The sequence below is a fragment of the Thermobia domestica genome, chromosome 9, assembly GCF_964235325.1.
Source record: "Thermobia domestica chromosome 9, izTheDome1.hap1.1, whole genome shotgun sequence".
Lineage (NCBI taxonomy): Eukaryota > Metazoa > Arthropoda > Insecta > Zygentoma > Lepismatidae > Thermobia > Thermobia domestica.
The window spans coordinates 121,430,019-121,455,110 of record NC_137462.1 but is presented as its reverse complement, the minus strand read 5'-3'; the positions used below and the strand labels follow the sequence as shown (position 1 = coordinate 121,455,110).

General features: G+C 36.0%; 1 protein-coding gene across 1 annotated transcript in view; it reads right to left on the bottom strand.

Moving 5' to 3' along the window:
• The window catches only part of Appl (amyloid-beta-like protein), a 516,672-nt gene extending 492,092 nt beyond the window's left edge, over positions 1-24,580 (bottom strand). Inside the window, exon 1 of the mRNA XM_081771803.1 lies at positions 24,423-24,580. Coding sequence (XP_081627929.1) covers positions 24,423-24,497 — 75 coding nt within the window. The 5' untranslated portion in view covers positions 24,498-24,580. The remainder of the gene's footprint in view (positions 1-24,422) is intronic.
• Positions 24,581-25,092: the final 512 nt, after the last annotated feature.

Sequence of the window (25,092 nt, the reverse complement as noted above, 5' to 3'; positions counted from 1 at the left end):
GGGTCGTGGTTCGGATTCTGTTATTCTGTAGTCCCACGTCTCATACAGCCTCGATACTGAACGGGACGCTCCCCTTTCGCTCTTCAAGCGATTTATTATACATTAGCGTTTATTGTATCGACTTTGACAACCAAGGACGATAAAAAAAAAAAGCAGTATGTGACTCAAAAATGGGAAAATTAAAAAAAAATCCTATGTACTGATCAAATTTGCCACTGACAGGGAATACTTTTAGGAGGATAATATAATGTTACAGGTTTAGGCTATTGCTACTGTTTTTAAGTTAAGCATATCACTATAAAGGTAGCCAAGAAAGTTATACTGCTTTTTTCACCCACCACCTTCGAACATCGATATGTCACCTAAGATGTACATGGAAGATCAAAAATAGTCCTCATCAGCAGCCCTTTGCCAACGTTCTGGAAGACCATGAATTCCATCGCGGTACAGCTTGGTGGGTCGTGAAGCGAAGGTAGTATCAAGTGCATTTTGCACCTCTACTAGGGATCCGAACTGGCGTCCTCTAAGGTGATTATCCAAGGAACGGAACAGGTGATAATCGGACGGTGCAATGTCCGAGGAGTATGGCGGATGCAATAGTGTTTCACATCCAAGACATAGAATAATGCCCCGGGTCATCCTAGCCACGTGGGGCTTAGCGATGTCCTGTAACAGGAGGACTCCTTTGCGATTCAGAAGCTCAGAACTCGAGTTTTGAGTTTTTCTTGAACACAGCTCAACTGCTAAGAGTACACAGCTGCATTGATGCTCTGACCAGCTGGTAGCAGTTCTCGATGCACGATGCCGCCAGCAGTCCACCAAAAACACAGGAGGACCTTCTCCTGATGCAGTGCTGGTTTCGGGTGTTTTGGAACCGGTTTATGGGATGCTAACCAATTATGACGGCACCGTGGAGCTTCGTACAGGACCCACTTCTCATCACATGTCAACACCCTATCCTCCTCCTTCCTCAGACGAGACAGGAAGGAAACACAGTGTCTGCTCGTGTTGCCTTCTGGCCCGGAGTCAAATAATGTGGAACCCATCGACCCAACTTGTACTGTTTCCCAAGTTGATGGAGGTGCTGCCGAATGATTTCTCCATTCACACTGAATTGTAATCCCAGTCCCTTACATGTCTGGCCATTGTTCGCCTCAATTATTGCCTGAAGATCTTCATTTTGTACATGTGTTGGTTTCCCGGCACGTGGTGCGTCTCCGAGTGTTTAGTCACCGTCCTTTAACTTGGTAAACCACCGCTGACTGTCCGCGTAGTCACGGCACCCTCAACAAAGGCCTGGCATATCTTCTGGCCCGCTGCAGTAGTATGTTGGATATATCCCTCCAACAACTGACCTTCGTTTTATCTCCATTCGCATTCAACTCACGGTGTGAGTGCCAATTGAACACAGACCTCCACAAAAAGCAACAGAACTTTCTTGGTTACCTTTATAGTTCCCATAGAGTTTTAGTAGTAGTCGATTATTATACGATGTGGGTTTGTGTGAATGGCTAAAATGGAGAGTAAGTCAGTTTACAATGTTTCATTCGCTCCCGTACTCTGATTTTCGCTCATAACAGACGAAATCATCATAATGTAATGAAACTTGCTAGGACATGTTTCGGTATGTAAGAAGCACAGGGATGTCATTGGAGATGCTGCCACAGTATCTAGTCCTTGAGTGGGCCTTGTCGGCCATTGGCCTTATTGTGACAGGAACAAACAGCCTCACTGCTGACGCTCCCATTGAATCATAATCATTCAATTATTATTTTTGGCGTCGGCAGGGACATATGTGCGTCAATGCACAATATGGAATCCTTGAAGCGATTCCTAAAAGACGAAACACGGCTCCATTATGGGTCGTAAATTTCCGGAATGCTCGGTTTGGTACTACTGAGAATCCTCACAGTGCATGAAACTCCTCTTCATAATGAACAATTAGAATGATGTACACTGTCAAGGCACCGCATTATTGGACTCTTTCGACACAACAGTCCACACAGATGTATATCTGGAAATCTTCCACGAGTTTGTAAATAAGTTGGATAAGAAGGAACTCCGCAACGCTTACTTTCAGCAGAAGAGCGTCATTTGTTACACTTCCAACGCCAAAATACACACACATATATACAAACTGTGTTTATTCGTGTAATTTCCAAAGGTCGTACGCCATTCAAAACACCTGACCTTACCACACAGGGTATCTTCATTGTGCATTCTGAAACGAAAGACTTGTAGTAGACCTTGATTCCTAATGTGCTGGTTACTACCTGTAACATGGAGAGATGTAAACAGATATGCATTGGTACTAATGGCGACATTTCCACCACTTGCTAAGACATCATCCACCATACCTCTCATACACCACGGTAAGTTTGTAAGAAATCTGATTACAGTATGATCAATAATTTGACTTTCATATGCAAAAATCAGAAACTAGAAATGACTCTGTATTATGTTGGTTTCATGTAGAAGAGTTCCTGTGCTAATAAGATTGTGGATGGACAGAATCAGGAATACCTATCCGTACTATGTTTAGAAGTATTCCATTAAATATACGTGAAAAATAATGCCTTTGTTATGCTTATTTAGATAGTTCTAGAGAACATATGTGGTATTCATCCTGACAATCATTTGGGAGAGGTCCTTGGAGTATGAGAGGTAAAGTTTAAAGTAATATCATTTATACATGTAATTCTGCACTTAGCTGAACTTGGAAAGAGTATTTCATGACCACCATAACCATGGGCAGCGATTATGGGGGGGGGGGGCAGTTGTCCCCTCCACTTTTTTGAAGTAACTCATTAATGTATATAGCCTCATTTAGAAATGTAAAATTTTTGTATGTATTACTGGTTCATAGAAAAAAGTGGTGCCACATAATGTTTGTCGTTGCGTGAGTACGTATTAGTTGTCTTCCCGTGGAGTTAAGCTGCATGAATTGAGTTTTAATTGCCACGGAAAATAACCCCAAAATTAACCTATTGGAGCACAACAATTCCAGCATACTTTCTCTTCTTCTTACAAGCGTTCGATATGTTCGTCAGCCGCTTTGAAACTAATTCGCAAAAAAGAAGTCTTTCAGAAGTTATTCTTTAATTGCACAAAAATTGTCAGTTCCAAAATGTCTTTTCTTCTTTCCAATAGTACGGAATATTGATTAAAAAGAGAATAATATAAAACAATTTCTACCTTTTCATTATTTTGCAGTGTAATATACGAGTAAAGTGGTGTGTTTAGGGGGTGTACGAATGTATACACAATTAAATTTAGTGAATTCAACGTAATTCTAGGTTTTATAATTATTTTGTGTAACTGGAGTGTGGAGTGATTGTAATATTAAAGTATTGTGTTTTGATGTGTTCGAAGAAAGGGAAAACTGCATCTAATGGCAACAAACGTGCTTCGGGAAGCTGCAAAAGCAAATATTTCTTTAAATGTCGTAGCACATGCTTGTAGTATTTGCTGTTCTTCTAAGAGTAATAAGTAATAACATACATTTAATAGCATGTGTAGGATTAAAAATTAAGTTGTTCATTAATACCCAGTTTCAATATAACTTTTGCAAAACAAGCCTCATTATTCATTACTATGTATTTGCTTTTTATGTATTTGCTTTGCAAATTTGTTATTAACTGATCATACAATTTTCCAGACAATTTTAAGATGTTCATGATCAAGGAATCAAATCTCTTCTTACACTTTCGTTGTTTAAGAGTATCAAGGGCTAGTACCTACCCCCGTTGCTCTTGTCAATTTACTTAATAAAATATGAACTACGATATACGGTATTTTAACCAAAAAATATAGTATCCTATTAGTTATACAACCTTTCGTCAAACAAATTATTAGAAACAACCAGGGGAACTAAGATTGATATGATTGATATACAAATATTAAGATCATGCCTTGCCCCCCGTCCCCCACGTTTAACGTCCAATCGCCGCCACTGACCATAACAATACACGTCTTTAAAACGTCCCGTGATTATCCTCCGAGGCTGCGAGAGATGGTGCTTATGATAATGAACGAAATGGTGGAATGAAGAAAGTGGGAGGCAACGGGAGAAACCAAGAAATCCCACTTGGTACAAGGTGGGATCGAAACAGGAATCCCATGCACCACATGCGGTACATGTAATTGTTGTACCAGTTAGTACAACTTACTGTGTTACCTCTAGCAAGTAATAACTATTTTGAAGACATTTTAACAAATACTATTGCGAACAAGTTATTTTACATTAGCAAGAAAAACAATATTCACTACAAATCAATCACAGCGCTATACAATGCGAAAATCATTAACTTGTCAATAAACTGAAACACATACAAATTAATTGTATATACAGGGTGTCTACTAAACTTCCAAAATGAAATTTCGTGACTTTTTTGAGACCTTTTCTTTACTAATCATAAAATTTCTTAACATTCTCAAGAGCGAATTTGGGTGCGAATTAGACAGAATTCCCATGCTTGCGATAGAAGCGTGCTTTGCTTCCATTTGGAAGCATCTAAAGCCGACCAGACACTTTTGGCGGTGAATTTTGACGTTTTATAGAACAAAATCTTCCAGTCTGTACTTATAATTGTACATATTAAAAAAAAAATCGTGACCCAAAAGCTAATTTCTTGACTTTTATGACCGTTTTCTGATTTCGTGACTTTTCCGGGACTTTTGTGACCGATAGATGCCCTGATATATTGGTTGGTTGGTTACAGTTTAATACTCTTTCCGGCAATCACACTATATAAGACATGGAACTACAGCTTAAGGTGCAATCCGAACCACTGTTATAAGTTGATATTTTTCAAGGCTTATCCACAGAGAATCGAACCCAGAACCTCGTGCACCAAAGAAGTGTGCTAGCCACTAGGTCAGCGAATTATATATATATATATATATATATATATATATATATATATATATATATATATATATATATATATATATATATATATATATATATATATTAACCAGCAGATTTTTATAACGAGAAAGTCTGCTGATTGGCCGACCTTTAAAAAGGGCAAAAGATCGTTAACTAAAAAATGTTATTCCTGTTTTTAAAATACTAAATTTTCTACAACTTGATGTTCATCGCTTCAGTTTCCCACCATCTTTAATCATCAAAGAACCCTTGTCATCATCTTTTCCCCTCTTACAAAATGTCAACGGTCCCTCTTCGCTCACGACATACAAAGCATTCGAGGTGAAATACGCCTAGCTCAGCTTACAATTTATCACAACTCCCCCTCTTATTGACTTGCTCGAGGGAGTAGTCAAAGATCTTAGCTGATAGTTCACCACAACTATTAGACAGCATTTATTTTCCCTTCTCTTTAGTCTCACTGTAGTCTAATATATGTACATCCCGCCACATCGATCAGCAGTGATCTCTTTCACTCACAAGAGGTTAATAAAGTTGATTACTAGAATAAATATATCCACATCTAATAAGCATAAACTTATATATGTAAAGCTGAATGTTTGTTCCGTAAACAATTCCGCACCACTGGCTTGGTGTACATGTAGGTAACAACAGGAAAGAGACCAAAAGGTACTTAGAATATTTTTATGTATATCCTGAAGTGATACAGTTCAAAGGATAGAAGGTAACTTAGAATGTACGCCCACAACTGATTATTTCAGAAACCCCCAAAATTAGGGAGATGAATTTCCAGCATATAAATTATTTATTAAAAATAACTGAACATGTGTTCCAGCGTTATCGAAAATTCTGCTTCTAAGGAGGTTTCTATGTCTTATTTCTACTCCACATCATTACGAGAAAACGGCAGACCCGTCTGAAGTGAATTTTGGAGTATAGTACGTGGGTCGATCTGGATTATTACTACTTTAACTGTATTGAAATACGCATTCTAAGCGGAAAGGAGGTTCAAATACACTTCTCAAATATTTTCCATAAACATTACTCTTCTAACGTGAAGACCGTGCATTTTAGTATAAAAATTAATCACAATTTCCTCATCAATACTTCCTTCCTACAATAAAATTTAACACTGATGTGCCTCGTTATAGCTGCAATAACATATCTGTAATAAGCAACCATATTTTCTTTCTAGTATATTTCATAAGCGCATATCACAAATACTTCACAAATATTTAAGTTAACAAACAATTATGGTAAAGAACTATGATTTATCCACACAACACAGAGATTTATTGGTAGGAAATAAACACAGAGAAAGTGAAAAAAAAAATAGCTTCGTACCAGTTTACAAACAGCAATCAGTCTTAATTTAAGAACTGTCCTTCATAAAGTCTACCAAAACTAAAAATCAAGATTAAGATAAAACTATGATAAATTTCGATCGTGATAAGATACCAGAAGATTTATACAGAAATGCACTCAATCCTTCCTATGAAGTTCGTTTATCCTGCACTTTGAAATGATGAGTCAAATGTTCCGCAATTTAAAATAATATTATTAGTAAAACAAACATTCGAAAATTTCCAATTAGCACTCTTACACAGAATATGAAGAATTATAGCACATATGGCACCTCTCGAATTTATCTTATCTAATTCAATGTCTCACTCACATCAGGAAAAACAAACTCCTCGAAAAGCTTCACCAAACATGAATTAATGTAAACTATGATTGTTATTATTACTCGCCATGACAAGAAATGAGGTTTAGTTGAATATAGTACAAATAACGTGAAGTCTAATGAAGATTAATAAACCACAAATATGAGCTACAAAATTCTTACAAGTACCGATAATATAATCTTTGCAATGTTTCTCCGGGGAAAATGCAACAAAATACACGGCCGACAAGCCTCTTAAGTTCACATAGAAAGGGTTTTTACCCTATTCAGACGTTAATATTAACTCATACTATTATTTAGAATAGAATAGAGGTAGGGTTAGACTGTTCGAGAACGCATTTTTGATGCGTTAGTCCCCGCAGTGAACGCGACGCAGGTGGCTACTCGGTAATTTTACTTTCGCCAATTATAAATCATACTGTAAGCCATTCAGGGTTTCCATTTTTTTTTTTTTTTTTTTTTTTTTGCCAGTTCTAGGTCTATAATAGCAGAATTCCAATACTCTACACAAAGCATCTTCCAAGCAGTTGTTTCTTGCTAAAATCCCCTTGCCTGGCACCACGTCTTTCCTTTTTTCCTTTCCTTTTCTTTAACAACAGGCAGTATATTGTTCCGAAACGCACTAAATACGCTCGAGCCGACGTTTTCTGCGCGTTTTTATTGCTTTCGCGTTTTCAGCGCATTGTGATTAGCCATCCACATTTAAATACATGGTCATCGTATTCCAAGCGTACGCTTGAGCAATAAAAACGCTTTGCGAACGCTTCGAATAAACGCCCAGTAAAAATGACTCATCAACGCCTACGCCATAAACGTAAAATTTAAACAAAATGCTCTTTTTGGCACGAAAGCAACACATAAACTCATGAAAAATAACACAGGTTTCCGGTTTATATACATATATATAATCCACTCCATACGTAATTCTAACTCCCCCTTCTTCACTCAAAAAGTGTCCAATATGAGAATTCTTTTAAGTTGGCGATATGAAATTCGGTAAACTACAAATAAAACGGGAAAAAGATTTTTTTTTTTTTTTTTGAAAATTCAGCTTCTGAATGGGGGAAGTTAGCATTTCTATACTATTCTTTTCCTTTCTTCTTTTTTTCAGAAATGATCCAAAGTCAGGGTTCACTTAAGTTGGGAGTGTGAATTCGGTATATAATTTATTCATTAAAATTAAGCGAGCTCATGTTGCACTCTTTTCAAAGATACCGCTTGTAAAGAAAGACAATTTTTACAATATTGAAATTCATTAAACCTTATTTTTCCCCTGCGAAGACCGGGCAATATTGCTAGTTTGATATAAAGCTAACACTGCAATATAACAAAATTATTATTCGTTTTAGAATATGTTTCTTAGATTTCGTATGAAAAGTAGTCACTGTAATTAGTGGTACCTCCTTTTAAGTAGACTGGATTGTTCAAACTTCTTATCTGAAAATTCATAGCTTAAACTGTGTAAATGAGAGCGGAATACAGGTCTACCGAACGACACAACCATGAGAAATAAAAGCATAGGTCACGATAGGCCTACGAAGTTTCCAATTGCTTGTAAAGCGTAATCGTACACCAGGCGTGCAAGAATTCCTTACATAGATACGGAACCAAAAGAAATGCTTACATTTCCATTGTTTGGAATGCTGCCATTGGCTGAAATGATATAACAGATAAAGTGCTGCAGTCAGACTTGTCAATTTCTTCCTGGTTATATGTATTAACAATTCATTGGAATGTCCGTATATTCCGGAACGAATCTAAAACTCATTTATTCGTAGATTTGATTATAATCTGGCTCAATTTAAGAAAATAGTGTACAACTCTTTGTTATCACCTCTCTCTCCACAAATTAGTACGAGAATCACTTAAAAAAAAAAAAAAAAAAAAAAAAAAAGTTCTCGGGAAGACGAATCATACATTTATTTACCTCTTGAAAATTGTTTATCTATTAATAATTTTCCTGACATTAATACACTTGGTATAACAATATTAATATTATTCAAACCTTTACGCTGTGGTGGAACATAGCTTCCTCCAGACCTACAAAATACTCCTCTAGTAATGCTTTAAGCTCTTGTTTGGTACTTTTTCAGCTTCAGAAACAGACAAAAATCTGAGTGAGTCGAATAAATAAGGTGGATGTTGCAGTAGCAAATCATATACCAATTCATTAGTTTCGCCCATTGCTACGAAACCCGTATAGGGGCGAATAATGTCCTACTGCTACATGAGCTTCTTCCCCGATAAACTCGCATCTTTTTACCGTTTTGATTTTATTTTATTTTGTATTCTTAGCTGAGAGATATAGATTGTTGAATTTTGGCTATTATCAGGAGGAATTGTGATATTTGTGAATCACATTTCCTTTGGCATTAGTTTGGTTTGCTTAGTTGATCTTCTCGCACCAATTAACATCTCATATTGATGAAACTTTGGGTTGCTCCTTGGTCTATGCTTAATTATTCAAATTGCCACCGGCCTATTTTCAGCAATACACTATGTATCAAAAATTGAGTTAGCTTTTAATAGAGTAATTCACATCTGCCGAGATGTGAATTTTGGTTGACTCTTACATACCCTACATGCCAATGGTGCATCTTCATTTGCCTTTATTTACACGTTGGTCGGGGCATATATTACGGCTCTTATCTTTACCTTCACACTTGAAGAGTAGGTGTTGCCATTCTACTTTTAGTAATAGCAACAGCCTTCGTGGGATACGTCTTACCATGAGGTCAAATGTCTTTCTGAGGGGCAACAGTTATTACAAATCTACTCTCAGCTATTCCCTATCTAGGAACAATATTAGTACAATGAATTTGAGAGGGATTCGCCGTAGACAATGCTACCTTAAATCGATTCTTTGCTTTCCACTTCCTCTTACCTTTCATCGTCGCTGTTATGTCAATAGTACACCTCCTATTCCTCCATCAAACAGGCTCTAACAACCCCTTAGGACTTAACAGAAGCCAAGATAAAATTCCTTTCCATCCCTATTTCTCAACAAAAGACACTATTGGATTTTTTTGGAGAAGAAATTTATTCTTGGAATACATGAAAGTTTCTCGCTGTCTATTACCGCTTTTACTGTTGTGACCAATTAAAAAACTGAAAATGATGGATTTCTACCACTTGTGGTTTGACTATCACCACTATCAACGAACTCTATTCCTAATATTTGACCCTCTACACCCTGGCCAAAATTGATGGTGATGCATCAAGTAGGTCTTCAGATTTTTTTTTTTTTCTCCCGGACAGACGGAGAATGTAGCTGGAGATAATGATTCCCACAATGAACTGTTGCGTCAAATCCGTATCATACCGCTGAAGAATTGGCCAAGGAACTCCAGAGCACACATTTGACTGTTGACTCTATAGCAGCGTTTCCCAACCTTTTTCAACTTGCGGCACACTACGGGTGTTACCTGGATTCTCGTGGCACACTTATAGATATTATTATTTGTAAAAATAAAGCACAGTTGTATTTTTTTCTGTGATTATTGATCTCCTCCCAGAGAAGAAAGCTCTTTCACTGTTTTTTTCCCTTGGTAAATCATTAAGCTTATTTTTTATTCTAATTTAAAACAGAAAACAATTGCAATGAAATATTGGACTCAGGTTTCTAAAAATACGATTTCTGTTTAAAAACTGTATCCAACCTTTTACTAAGAAGGAATATCACTAAATAACGAACAAACAAACAAATCTTTTACTTTTAAAACACATATATAGGTAATTTGTCGATGGATTGAATGATATTTTAAATTTTGAAGTTACGAAATAGTCTGCAACAATAAAGAAGCAATAATGATCATAACAATTATAACAAATACTTTTTTGAACATTAGAAATGTACAGAACAGTAACCTGGTATGAAACTTAAGATTGTAGATTCATAGTAGAGGTGCATAGTAATGTGAAATACAAATATACATTTTTCCCTAAGTTTTGCAATTTGATTGCTATAAAATTAATAATTTTGTTTCGATTCCTCGCGGCACACCAGCAGCCCATTCACGGCACACCGGTTGGGAAACGCTGCTCTATAGTATGTAATGTAAAATACTGTAAATGATATAGTTAAAGCACAGTACATTTCTACCTGTTCAAACAACCTTCAAATAGTTTTTTAGGCTAAGCACTAATCTGAAAAGAAGCAATGGGATTATTGTACTATAAAAAAGAATCTTTAAAAAACGAGAAAAAATATCGCGTCTTTTATTGAAAAATTTTTTTTTCAACATTGTATGGGGCACTTCTTGTATGGTTATATTTTGGTCGTCTTCTCTCAGTTAATGGTCTTTCTAGCAATCCTACAGTATGTCCAGAGTTGAGAAAGGTGGATGACACTCGGTGCGATTGTAGTTTAGCGTCCTTTCACCGAAGCTATATGAGACATATACCTAAAGTTCAGGAGGAATCCGAACCACCGTAATATGTTCGAACTATTCAAGGAATCGAATACGGAACTCCTTACACTACTGGTGCGCGCGCTAACTACTAGATCAGCGGGAAGGGTGCTTTGATACTTGGAATTACCTATGAAACGTGAGAAGAAATTCTATTGTAAAATTCTCTTACTCGATCTTATTCTAACCAGCTACAGAAATCCTAGGTGATCATATTTTCGATGAAAGAGGAGAGAAAGCTACGCGTGATGCTATGTCATAATAATTCATGGAAAACTGTTGTTCTTGTCTGCTGTAATATTTCAAAAACACGTGAACCTCCGTTTCGTCGTGAAAAGCACTTTAGGAAACAAGTAACCTCTTCCGTAGCTGTCAAATAAACATCGTAACAAACGAGAACTTTCACTTTTTGAAAACAAACACGTTAGCAAACAAACATATGTACGTCTGTGTTTTCACAGCATCACTTACTGACAATAGCGTGCAAAATCCGATCAAAGCTACGCAGTTCTATTCATCGCGAGTCCGTAATGAAGCAAATGGATACTGTTGACATTAAGAATCGTGATATAATCGTAAACCTGAAACGTTTACTTCTCATTATATTGCACTAAAGGAAATTTTAAAATCACTACTACATTATTTGCAGAAACAAAAAAAAAAAAAAAAAAAAAAAAAAAATAAATAAATAAAATAAAATAAACTACCATGCTTCATTCGAAATAAAATTAAGGCTCATAGTATTCGTTAGTATTATTAAATAATAACTCAAACTTCTCATTCGTTGGATTGGAGCTTAGCGTCCCGTTCAGCACCAACTGCATAAGCTTCAGCCGGGAATCGAACCCAAGTCTCCCGCGCCGAAGATGCATACGCTGACCATTTCAGCCACGAATGAGCTCCTTGAGTATGTTGAGCACATCCGTTAAGATACAATGATCTTGATAACCTTAGATCATCTCGAATTTGAGTATTATTTTAATTGAAATTTGTATCGAAAGGTTTGAATATCCCTATACTCTAAATTCTATTACGTTCTTAACTTCACAATTCAGTTTTACATTGTGAAACTACAGTAGACTTACGAACTACTGGCATTCAATACTGAAACCAGAAGCAGAATATTTTCCGGTTGCAATAGAGAGAAAAGATCAGAGCTGAAAACTGTTTTTCAGACATCAAACCACTATGAAAATGTTTCTCCCTATTTCTGACAATTATTACTATACAGGAATCAATACTGAAACCAGAAATCGAACTTGTTTCTCCTACTTCTGGTTTCAGTAGAACAAAAGTTGAGATGAAATCTTTCTTAAACTCCAGAATCCATATTTAAAAACTCGTTTGCCGCCACCTACTGCTGTTTCCGGCCGCTCTATGAGAACCAATTTTGGAATGTGAAATGGTAATTTCTACCACTTCCGGTTCCAATAGAAGAATAAAGTCAGAAATGAAACTATTCTTGCGGTAATGAATTCATATCCAGAAAAACCTTTTCTCGCTACCTGTTACATTTTTTTTCATTATGGTGATCAGTGTTGAAACTGGAATTCTTTGATTTCCACCGCTTCCGGTTTGATTAGATAAATAAATGCCAGAAAATTCTTTGGTTGCTAAATCCATAACACGAAGTAATTTCTCATTCCTTCTTACCGTGTTTTCTCCGTGGACATCAATTTTGAAACCGGAACTAGTACTGAATTTCTAACACTTCCGGTTCTAGAATGGAGATTGGAGTAGAGATTGAATCTATTCTTGAGATGCTGGCTGAATCGATCCCAGAAAAACAGATTCTCGGTATCTATTATAGTTTTCGCTTTGTGATGATTAACGTCGAAGCCGCAATAGATAAACTTGTACCACTTCCGGTTTGATCAACATATTGCTGAGACGCTGAATCGATACCAAAGAACCATTTCTTGCTGTCTCTTACTATTGCTGCTCTGATGTCTGTCGAGAAACAAGACAGACGTAGTCGTTCTGTAAGATTTCATATACTTACGCATAACATTTTGAAAGCCCAATAATAATAATAATAATAATAATAATAATAATAATAATAATAATAATAATAATAATAATAATAATAATAATAAAGACTGTGATATCGAATAAATTACAAGCAGAATAGGATAAAGTTCAATACTTCAGAAAACAAAATTTTTATACAGCAGAGATCAACAAACTGTCGTTGTGGCGTGAGACAAAGTACACATAAGATGCACCATCAAAGCGACCATCAATTCCGTCCCTAGTTTTTCAAACTGGTCATTCATTTCCGTCTTGCCTTTCATATCGAAGTTAAGTTTATAAGAAACCATACCTAGCCCCTAAATGTGATCCAAAGCTTTTAAACAGTGTCATCGGTAAAGAAAAAACAAAATGATGATATCTTTCACTCATCATTCACTCGTACGCCAGTTAAAAATAGCTCATTTGAATTATGCTACTGAGATTGACTCACATATCGAGGTTGGCAAACCATGCGTTCACTGTCCAGATCTGTGGAGATACTGAATGCTGGTCATTAACACATGACCTTGTGTGTCTATCATGGAATTAAAATATGACCTTGTGTCTCTGTCATGAAAATCATTTAAAGTTGTAGAAGCTTCTCTAAACAAAGTGTAATTAACGTTGCTTCCGCAATCTTGACCAATGTAAAAAAAAAAAAAACTAGAGAATTTTTAAGTTGAAAATGATAGTCTATACGCGTTTTGCACCTGCTGCAGTTTTGTATTAATCTATCAGTATAAATTACCACGGCATTACAGCACTCCAGATGTGGTACAACTACTTTGAACTTGGACGAAAGTTTCCTTCAACTGTGTTGACAGGAACTTTCTCCACTTGCAGAGGGAATGAAGTGTTCCAACGCCCTTCTACATGCTGTATTTATTTGCTCAGACCAAGTTAAGAAACGGTTAAATAAAATACCCACATTTTGGATAGTGGAAGATAAGGAAATATCTATTCCGTCTGAAGTTATATTGGAAAGAATCAAAATGTCTAATAAAGCGGCTACAAAATCGGGAGCAATTTAAATGAACTTCAATTTGAGGAAATTTATACACAAACTATTATCTGCTATACATTTAACTAAATATGCAAATCTTCCATCATCTTTGCTATACGGATATTATTTTACCTCGGTGAAGTAGATAAATACAACTGACTACGATTCCCATACCTGTGATATCTACAATGTTATAAAGTTTGTAGTAAGTCATTAATATAAAAGCAAAAGAGCCTACCTTCGGGGATACTCCAAATAACCCTTTGCCAAGAGGAAACAGCTGGGAAGTATTACATACTGTTTTCGCTAATGCAAACGATTTTGAGTTCATTTAACAGTACAGGAGAAGCGAAACTACCGTTCAAGTTTCTGGAACAAAATATGGTTCACTGACTGAAATGTTTTGCTTTAATCGAGCGAAGTAAATATAGTTATCATCTTCTTGGCTGGTTGGTTGTATTGCAGTTTAGCGCACCGAGGCTACATTGGCACGTGGATCTACAGTTAAGATGGAATCCGAAACTACGTAATGTGTTCATTATTCCAAGGCTCTCCCAGGAATCGAAGTGGGTTTCCGTACACGCACGCTAGTCACTATCGTCTAGCAGAGCATATATCATCAATTATTGTAAAAGCTGTATTTGCAATGAAATACATTTGCCTAGTAGTAGCGCTTTTTCTTTCTTTGTGTGTTAACCTTCGCCCATGCCCTTAAAACCTAATCACACATGGCAGCATATAACGCACTTTCTTAACTTCCCTGGATTTGTATGTTTTAGCTACATTGAAATAAAAATAAGTTTTCTGCTTTTTTATTTCTTTTTAATTTTATTTATTTATTTTTTTTTTTTTAACCTCATGCACGAGCTAATACCTACGCAAGCATATCGAAGTTCTTACCGGAGCAACTCATATCATATAGAGCATGTTTACACGCTTTTTCACATAATATTTGTCACTGTAACTTTTGACAATATAATTACAACGTTCAACCGCAACATTCCTCGTGTCGGCACAGTATGTAGTTTGTAAAATGCTTTACAGAATTCACTAAATGGAATGCATTGGTTTTATAATCATTACCAAAAAAAAAAAAATGTCTGTGCGAAGCTAAGCAAATTCTGAAAAGTTAAAAGAACAGATACAATTTAATTGCCCTCAATTTTACAATTTAATGGTTAACTTCCTTACCAATTTCATTTCCATGCACTATTATACGGGCATTAATCTCATTTTCAGTGGTTGCTTACATATACACTCGCTACGTGAATTCTGAATTACATTATCAATACGCCATAATTAGCATTCAAGTGTTCTTGAGAACAATAAAACGAAAGGGTGCTACTGCAATTTTGTCTGAATGATATTCATGTATCTTCTATACATGAATGCCAAATGAAATGATCTCCATTTCTACACTATAACAACAGCGAATCAAAGACAATATCCACTAGTATACCGCTATGCATTGTCTGAATATCCCCTTCCGTTCGGTGCGTAATAGCCTTTACCCCATTCCCTTCTCGTAGTATTTGCTCCACGAGCTGAACATATCTCTATGCATCACCTACTATCATGGCGATTTGTTACTAGCAAATAGAAAAACTCTCAACAAAGTGTTGCAACTATAAAGAACAAATTTGGCTGAGTAATCGATATGGAGTTTACATATCATCCCCGTAAACGCTAAGATCACAGTGACTGCCATAACGACGCTTTCCATTTAATTGCATCTTGATGCTACAAGATTATGTGTTCAAGTCTATGGATACTCAACCAACTCATACTGGGAATCGAATCCCAGACCATGCACACCAAAGACGAGCGTGCTTCCATTTGGTGTCAATTCAACATATCACGGATAAAGGTACAGCCTTGATAGAATCAAAAATGAACAAAATGTTTAATGTCCTATGGCATTAACACACTTTGCTAAGTTCGCCCTCACTTTTTTGAATTTTAGTGAATAACTAAGAGAATGAAGAATATAAAATATGCAGAAAGTAAGCCAGGTACTATCTACAAAATATCATTAAATAAACTAACAACTAATTCCAAATATTTCCTTGTATACCATCAATTTGGGTATGCAGTTTATGGCGTTATAACTGTTGGGCGGGCCTGAAAACAATTATTGGCCCATATATATAAACGAAACTGAATTAATTGGTGGAATGAGAATGATGAAAAAAGGGAAATCCGACAAAACACAGACACGAGGTTTGCTACCACAAACTCACATGTCCTGGGACCCCTCTCTCATGCCTCCCTTTTTCATAGTAATAAATCTAAACTTGGAACAATATGGGATGTTATATTGTTTATGTAAACCACAACATCTGAGTCTCTATTATTTTACATTAAAGAGTGTCAATCGATCACTAGCAAAAATAACGAGTCTTGGGTTAACCGTGATTAATTATATCGACAAGAATAGGATATTCTTATCACGTAATACTAACGAGTTATTATCTGAAGGTCATTCCTAACATTTTAGAATTACAAAATGCAACACTATTTTCAATCTGACTCGTCTTAAAACAAAGTTTCGTCATTGATTAATTACGAATATCTTTCATTGCTGAATTGACATTCAAATGCCAGAACCACTTCATACGAGAGAGCAGTCTTTATTATCACAATACCAGGGTTGGCTGGTTTAAACCATAGTTTAAACCAGCTTTTTTTTTTTTTTTTTTTCAAAAAAACAACTGGTTTAAACCAAAAAACGAAAAATGTTCGTAAAAGTGTGTGCTCGTAAAATCTTGAACACACATTTGTGGGTTATCACGTTTCACTCCAGTATATTATTCCTATTATAACCAGACCAAAATTCCCCATTCATTACTCAAAGAGATTATACTACAAAAGCAACTTTTATTTTTTTATAAGTTTATGAATGCTTCTGTGGTGATTTTTTAATAATTTGTTATTACTGTTATGCAATTGCAATCAAAGAAAAATTCTAAATATTGTTTCGTTTTAATAATGTTTACTATTGATAAAATACATCGAAATGTTATACTTTTTTGGTGGGCTATACAAATCCCACGAGAGACATTCATTGAAATCAGAAGTATCTTTGGTATACATTTATGTATAAATGGGTCAGAGCCAACATTTATGTATAAATGGGTCAGAGCCAAAGTTGACTCAAATAATTAGTATCTTTATTCATTTTCCTCACTGATATTCAAATTAAATCGTTGTATTTCTTAAACTTGGACTAATAAAAGTCGTAGTGAAAAAACTTGAACTAAAATAGTTCTTCTATATTCTGCAGTATTTTGAAACTGCCCATAAGTAGTTCTGTTAATGGTTTCACTTGTGCAACTGTTTATCTTTTTGTTCTGAAATGACTCTTGACAATTATATTAACAAGTATGTAAAGATCAGTACAAGGTATTTTTTTATCAGGAGTCCTTCGTGAGTAAGTCGGCAGACGTATTGCATTTGTGGTCAATTAGTCTCAGTTTCGAGTTTAAATGGAGAACAATTTCTCTCGAATGTAAGCCGAGAAGCGGTTTGGATTTCGCTTTAAGCTTATGTGACCTCTTCCATCATAACCCAGTTGTTGCATGGTAACACCAAGACGAAACAAACTTCTTTCTGTCCACATGTGATATAAATACATAGAGCAAATTATTTAAACCAAGAAAACCTGGTTTTAACAAAAGAAAAAAAAAATCAACAAAAACCATGGTTTTTGCCAACTCTGCACAATATTGACCTGGAAGTATTCCTGTAAAACTTCATCGACATCTCAAGCAAAATTTGCCGATCGCTATTCTTCAGGACGTTTTTACGTTTAACTCATGTTACGTAGTTGGATAATCATGTAGTTGCATATTTCATTACGTAGTTGCATATTTCAGTATGGTTCCTCAGCAGCGCTAAATCAATTGTAAGAATTCATAGATCCAGTAATTAAACAAGTAGCAGAACTTCTATAAAGTACTTATTATTTAGTTTAACGTTCCATTATTATGTACCAAATCTAAGGAAGATGGTGATAATTGTGGAACGAATTACGGGAGAAAGAAAAAGAGAGTAAACGGAAGAGCTCCGAGAAAACCCACGCACACGGTGTTTGTAAAACACAAAGCTCACTTGGTGCAAGCTAGAATCAAATCAAGAACATCACGCACCACATGCGAGCGCTCTAACACTGAACAACCGCGGACCCCGAGAGAGTAGAATACTATTCATTTGTATCATATTACAATAAGGAATTTTTACTGTGTATTTCAACAAAATATATTTACTATATCATCACTAGCAATCATTGTCAATCTACTGTTGGACCAATGTCTCTCCAACTCTTGTGCTCAGACATTTATTTTTGTATCTATCAGGTTACTCCGTGTAACGTGGGTTCCTGTCACCACGGCATGGCGCGTCCTCAGATTGCGGATCGAGGAGAAGGCCTCTAGATATAGAGGTTAGCTGCGAATATACTGAATAAGCAGTAGCGGACAGCCGACTACGAACGGTCCTCCAGCTTGGGGGTTTGGGTAGGGCTAACAACCTCATCCTGTAAAAAAAAGCACTTGTTCAGGAATATTCACAAAAGCCTCGGGCAAGAACTGATAACTTGGCACGACCTCAACAAAAGAAAATGGACATGAGATTTGGAACATGGATTATTAGGAGTCTTTATAGGGCAGGAAAGTTAAAATCCGTAACAAGTAAGTTAGAGAAATACAGAATGGACCTAGTAGGAGTTCAGGAAGTTAGGTGGGAAGGAAATGGATGCAGTTAGCTAGGGATAGAAGTCAGTGGAGAGTTTTTGTGAACGCGGCATTGAACCTCCGGGTTCCACAGGCCATAGAGTTAGTTAGTTTAGTTATGTATCAGGTTACTCCGTGGTTCGATCCTAGTTCGCACTAAGTGATCTTGGCGGTGAACAAACACCGATACATCGTTTTTCCTGAGATTCTCCCGTTTTTTCGCACTTTCGATATTCTACCTTTTTGTTCATTATCATTATCACAGTCTCCCTTACACTTGGAAAACAATGAACTAAGTACTCTTTAAAAACTTTTGTGTACGTCTTTCACAGTAATAATATTTTCAAAACAAGAGGATACTAACTCAAGAGATTCATATTATATTCAGTTTCTTTTGACCTCATCACTGTTTACTTTGCATACAAAGTACTGCAAAATAGAATTCTAGGATGTAACACGAATTGCTCAGATCTGCCGAGGAAGGTGTCGGGAACATCGAAACAGTACAATTAATAGTACAGTAAATATTGCTGTAATTGCAACACGAAGATAAATTACTACTAATATTCCTGGTAAAAGATTCCAGTTTCAAATCATATACGTAACAACGCAGTACTGCTCCCATTGTGGACGAGATAGCTAACACACATGCTTTGTGTGGATGAGGTTCCGAGTTCGATCTTTGGTGGGGGCGAACTTACCTCGGATTAAAACCGAATAGGCCTCAATCCAACATTACACAGTAGGTATCATCGAAAATATTCTTACGTCAAAACTCCAACCAATCAATATGTCAACGCCGTAGGCAGTACAGATCTTGAGACAATAAAGGGATTTTTTTTTTTCCCCAGAAATTTTCAAAATACATATACGGGGCCGGATTTAGAAGGGTGCACCAGAGAACGTCCACCCCTCCTCCGTTCTGAATATACACTATCTAAAGTGAGAAACTGGCAATGGAAATAGGAATACTTTCTTAAAATTTCATGTCATGTTTCCGTTTCGGACTTAAAAGAAAGCGGGTTTGCTAAACACAATAGTTTTAAGCCACTTCCTCATACACATCACAGATGCCTAAAGGCTTTTAAAAAAAATTACATTTGATTCAAATGTACTGATAGTTATTGGTGCACCCCCCTCAGAAAATCCTGGATCCGGTCCTGTATATATGTTTCGAGTCACTGGAAAATTTAGAGGAAAAAAAAAAAAAAAAACTAGAGTTTCAACACCAGTCTAATTCACAGTATCACAGGAAAATAATATAGCTCGAATTTTCTTCAAAAAGGAGTGTGGATTTTTTTTTTTTTGTTTCTTTCTTTCATTCTTTTTCTACCACAGTACTTGTCACAAACACATGAAATGTACCCTTAAATGATGGGTGGGAAATTATAGCCGGGAAAAATTAAGTACCTTTCAGAAAATTTCCTCCCTTTCGGAATGTTTTGACAACTGAATATGAAGGATAGTGACCTTTGATCAACATCTTTGAATGCAACGAGCCTAACTGCGATATTTCTTTGTCAATGAGTCCGAATTACTTCCTCACGCACCCTATTTGCCAGATTTAGACCACTCGGATTATTTCCTCTTTCCAAACTTGAAAAAATAGCTCGGTTGCAAAAAATTTACCAACAATGAAGAGGTGGGATATGTGATTAATGGCTATTTTGAGGAGCTCAACAACTCAAACTATAAACAGGGTATCGAAGCTATTGAACGTCGCTGGGAAAAGTGTGCCGAGGTAAAAAGAGACTATGTTGACAGATATTTTTTAATTTGTTAGGACGGGCACTTTTGGAACTACTCTTGTAGAATACTAAAAAATACTCCAATGCACTGATAATTATCTTCAATATTCCGTATAAAAAACAAGACCACAGCTAGGTTTATGGTAGGAAAACACCGGCGATGGGCGTGGGTTGCGGTTTTCCAGTTTTAATTTACTTTCTTCATTCCAGTATTACGTTCACACAGTCTCTCTTAGCCTAGGAGCATAATCATGGAACGTTAAAATATATAAATAAATAAACTGTCGATTTTATTTCCAGTAATAGGCCTTATTTCGGAAAGAAACTCTTGATGCGCAGGATCCCTTTCTCCTAGACCGACAGAATTTAAAACGCCGCTGAACGGAATTGACCGAAATTTCAATTAATATAATTTGACTTCATTTCAATACAATCATTGATGAGGTATCTTCTTGAACGGCAAAGATTTAGAGGGTAGTGTATTTATTACCGCACAAAATATACTACACCCGAAGGCATTTCTACCGGGAAAATATTGACACTCCCACTTACGAAACATATTTCATGATTTACATGCATCATTAAAATAAATAAATAAATAAATAAATAAAAACATAAACAAGCAGTAAAAATACATGCAGATTCTATCGTAATTAAAATGAGTTGTAAAAAATCACTTCACATTATCTAGGTAAGTAGTGTCTTTCTATATCTCATACGGTGAGTAATCACGGAAGTGTTACAAGGCTACGCCTTCAATTTTCATTAAAAAAAAAAAAAAAAAAAAGATCAATTAGACTGGTTGAATCCACAGTAGCAACAACTTCCTGGTAATCTTAAAACCATTTAACTCTCATATTTGCTGGCGACGAATGTAGAATTTCGTAGGAAAGAAAAACGGAATTAGGAATCACCAAATCGCGAAAATGAAATGATGGAACCATGTCTAAAAAAATGTTACGGCCAAAATTGAGATTCATCTATAACTCCTCGTATTGGGCTCGCCTACCATGCAACACTTTACACCAGAAACTAAAAACAGTCGTACTTCCCTCACTTTTTAAATTCTAGATTCCCGTGCTGTTAATGAAATAGTATAATTTAAACAAAATATTGCGCACTATAAGTAGTTAAAGAATGGCCTTTTGCAAGACACTACTACGGAAAATGTAAACATACACAAATACTTTTATGTAAAAGAAATAAACAACTACGTGAAGACCGACTCTGGAGATAGCCGAAACATACAGAGGGTTAGAACGCTGCTTATAAAGAATCACTGAGTAAATCTGTCGCTTAATTCCTTCTGCTTATAACCTAATCGAAATAATACCCGAACACGTATTTTGAAGATTGTAACTTCTCATTCTTCCTAGAACATAAAAAAAAAGCATCTAACCTGATAAAAGACTCTGCAAAATACGGTAACAATAATCTGCATTTAAGCTTTACAAACCCTCAGCAATTATGCACGCATATGAATATTTTAAAAGCATGAAACTATTTAAATATCAGTACAGCATACTTTAAAGATCCTATGTATGTGAACAAATGGTTATTTGCAGATCAGTAACCAATGCCAAGCCAAAGCAGTCATTTGGAGAGACCCAAGGGGGGGTGGGGGGAATTCACCTTTCCCCGACTTAGCCGTATAGCAATATACTTTTTTTTTCCTTTAATGAAATTCCGTGCTATCCCACTTATAGGACATACTTATATTCAATAAATAGGTCTACGAGCATTCTTAGTAGAAAATACATTCCCACTGCCTTAGAAAGTGTTCCTTAAAAAAGATGCATTAATGGGTGCAGATTAACTTTAGCAGAGCTGAATATTAATACAGCGTGTGGACATGTAGCATAAAAACTATAGTGCACAAAACACGAACCAACTTATGCTAGGTGACCACTAAAAAGCACGAAAGCTACCTTTCCAAGCCAGAGCAGGAAGACATGCGGCATCGTATTCGTATCGAGCAGGCGCTTCTGTGACGGTGGGTATACGCATAAAGATAGTGAGAAACATATGTCTTGCGTGTGGACAAAGTGCACAACACTTTATGACCACTTTGTACAGTATTTATTCCGTTAAGCCCAGCCAACTTTCAACATGACAACAATTACTTAAGAATAGGTTAGGTTAGGTTAGGTCATATTTCTCTTTCCTCGTACACAGGTTTGGCCTGCCGGGGCTTTTTCCTTTGTATATTGCCTTCACATAGCACTTCATTTTATCATGTCTTCCTTATAAACTACTGTGCGTTAAAAAAAAAAAAAAAAAAAAGCATACTATTCATTTTGGATTCCTATCTTACTATACATATGAGAGCAGTGCCGCATCTCCCATTAGGCCAACTACGCCTAAAGCGCAAGATTTAAACATTAAATAATATTTTTTTCGTGTTTTTCGTCACGCAGTTATAGCTGAAGCATCTAGTAAGTGGTGTTTAACTGTAATAAATTGTTAATCCACTAATTAAGCATAAAATTGGTTAGTTATATTTTCTAAGTCAGGGATAAAGCGGTGTAGACACACGCAATTATTGGGGATGCCGACAGCAAACGTGCATAGGAGCGCAGAGTTCCTAAATTCGGCACTGGGTGAGGGTGAAATCAAGTAACATACTTCTTCCGTAAATGTTATAAATTTATGCCCCCATAAAATGAGATTCTTATATGAGTGGAGAATCTTGCTCTTCTCTTGCAAAATCTGAAATGAGACTTTTCTGCAAAGTAGGTCTGTATTAAAGTTGAATTCAGTGGCGTATTTACGATTTTGTTTCGGGAGGGGCTTTGCTAACTTTCGGGGGGGGGGGGGCTTTGCCTGGAAATGTGAAAATTCTGCAAGATATTTCATTTACTTTACTATACTAAGTAAGATTTCGGGGGGGGGGCTTAAGCCCGGAAGCCACCCCCCTAAATACGCCACTGGTTGAATTATACTTTCTACATGATTCTGCGTTCTAGAAATCCTATTCAATTAACTCCCTCCTGCGTGAATATTAGGCTGCAATGCATGGACTAATTACTCTTAAAGAGTTATTTTTAAATTGTAATTTCTTTTCTGCTCAGGTGGCTTCCGACGAGCTTATTCACTACTAGAAGCTTAAAATAATAACCCTTATACTTAGAAAAGTATGTTTACAATATTATAAGCAAGTTGAGAGCCAAATATTTCAGTACTAAATATTTGTGAAATACGCCGTCTCGAACTCTAACATTTTACTATTGACTTTGTAGACTTTCATTATTAACAAAATTTTAAAATGTCCTAAGAATATATTCTCATAGTTAGTTATTTCTTGATCGATCATTTGTTTAGAAATTTGAATCTCGCAGAGAAGTCAATGGAACGAAAAGTGATACGATGTAAACGTGTTAGGTAGCTGATAACCTTTGTATTATCTACATACATACTAATTTGATAAGACTGTTAAATCGTGCAATTACAACCATCTGTTTACGATAAACAAGCGAAAAAAGAAAAAAATGACTGGGATTCAGCGTAAGATGACAAGAACCAACCATCTTGTATGAGAAATTGATACTTCACGCAACGTCTTCCGGCTTCTTTTAATAGCTTGTTCGATTTCTAGAAAACACTAGTTTATAAATAATAGTATAGTGCCTCTTTCCACTATCAGCGGAAGTATTTATTTAAATGTTTAGTGGAAATAAACAGCAGTATTTGTATTAGGCAACGCCTTGTTTACATCTGTTTCCTTCTAGATCACACTACGAAGTCTTGTTGTCAAATATCTAATAACATTTGTTATGTTTCCATACTCACATACCACTCTGTCTTCAATTTCCATTCAAATATTTCAAAATTACAAAAATCAATGCCTTGGCCTTGATTACTCAATACAAGGGCGCACTGTACACATATTATTTTATTTTCATACAATATTCACTACTGCTACATATTACTGATTCTTTTCTTACCTCCACATAACTGTAAACGCCTTTAGATATTAAAAGTAAAGAAAACAGAGACCAGAAGTTGGAGAGTTCCAACATTTCGAACAAATTTTCTCAGAGCTACACTCACACAGTCACTATCACTTGTATTTTCACTGCACTACAAAGACTGAAGAGTGAAGATGGCGAACTGGAGGATATCTCCAAAGGATGTGTAACGCATCGTATGATTGGTCAGTAAGCACACCTGCGCACGAGAGTTACTGGCGAGTGACGGAGAGCTCAACGTTTGGAAGGCTCTTGAACATAACCGTACGATTTTAGCTGTCTTTTTAATCCTTCAGAAGAAATTATTGATTATTAAAAGAATTAATGCCTAACAGTTCTTGTTACTAGTCGACAGTAATTATCATTTATGGCTTGCTATCATTTTTTTTTTTAATTTGCAGAGATGAACTTCCCTTACAAGAAAAAAAAAATACCTACAGCATCTTCAATAAATGTATAACATTGAATTTGTAGATAAATAAAAAGCTGTTTTCAGTACGTATTTTAAAATTAATTTATGGTCAGATGTGTTTGATACTACTGGTAAAACACTAGGGCAAGACGACACATGTCTTTCACAACCCGGGATGCAAACCTAACTCTTCCTATGGAAGATTGCAGATTTTCTGTTCATCCGACCTTGACC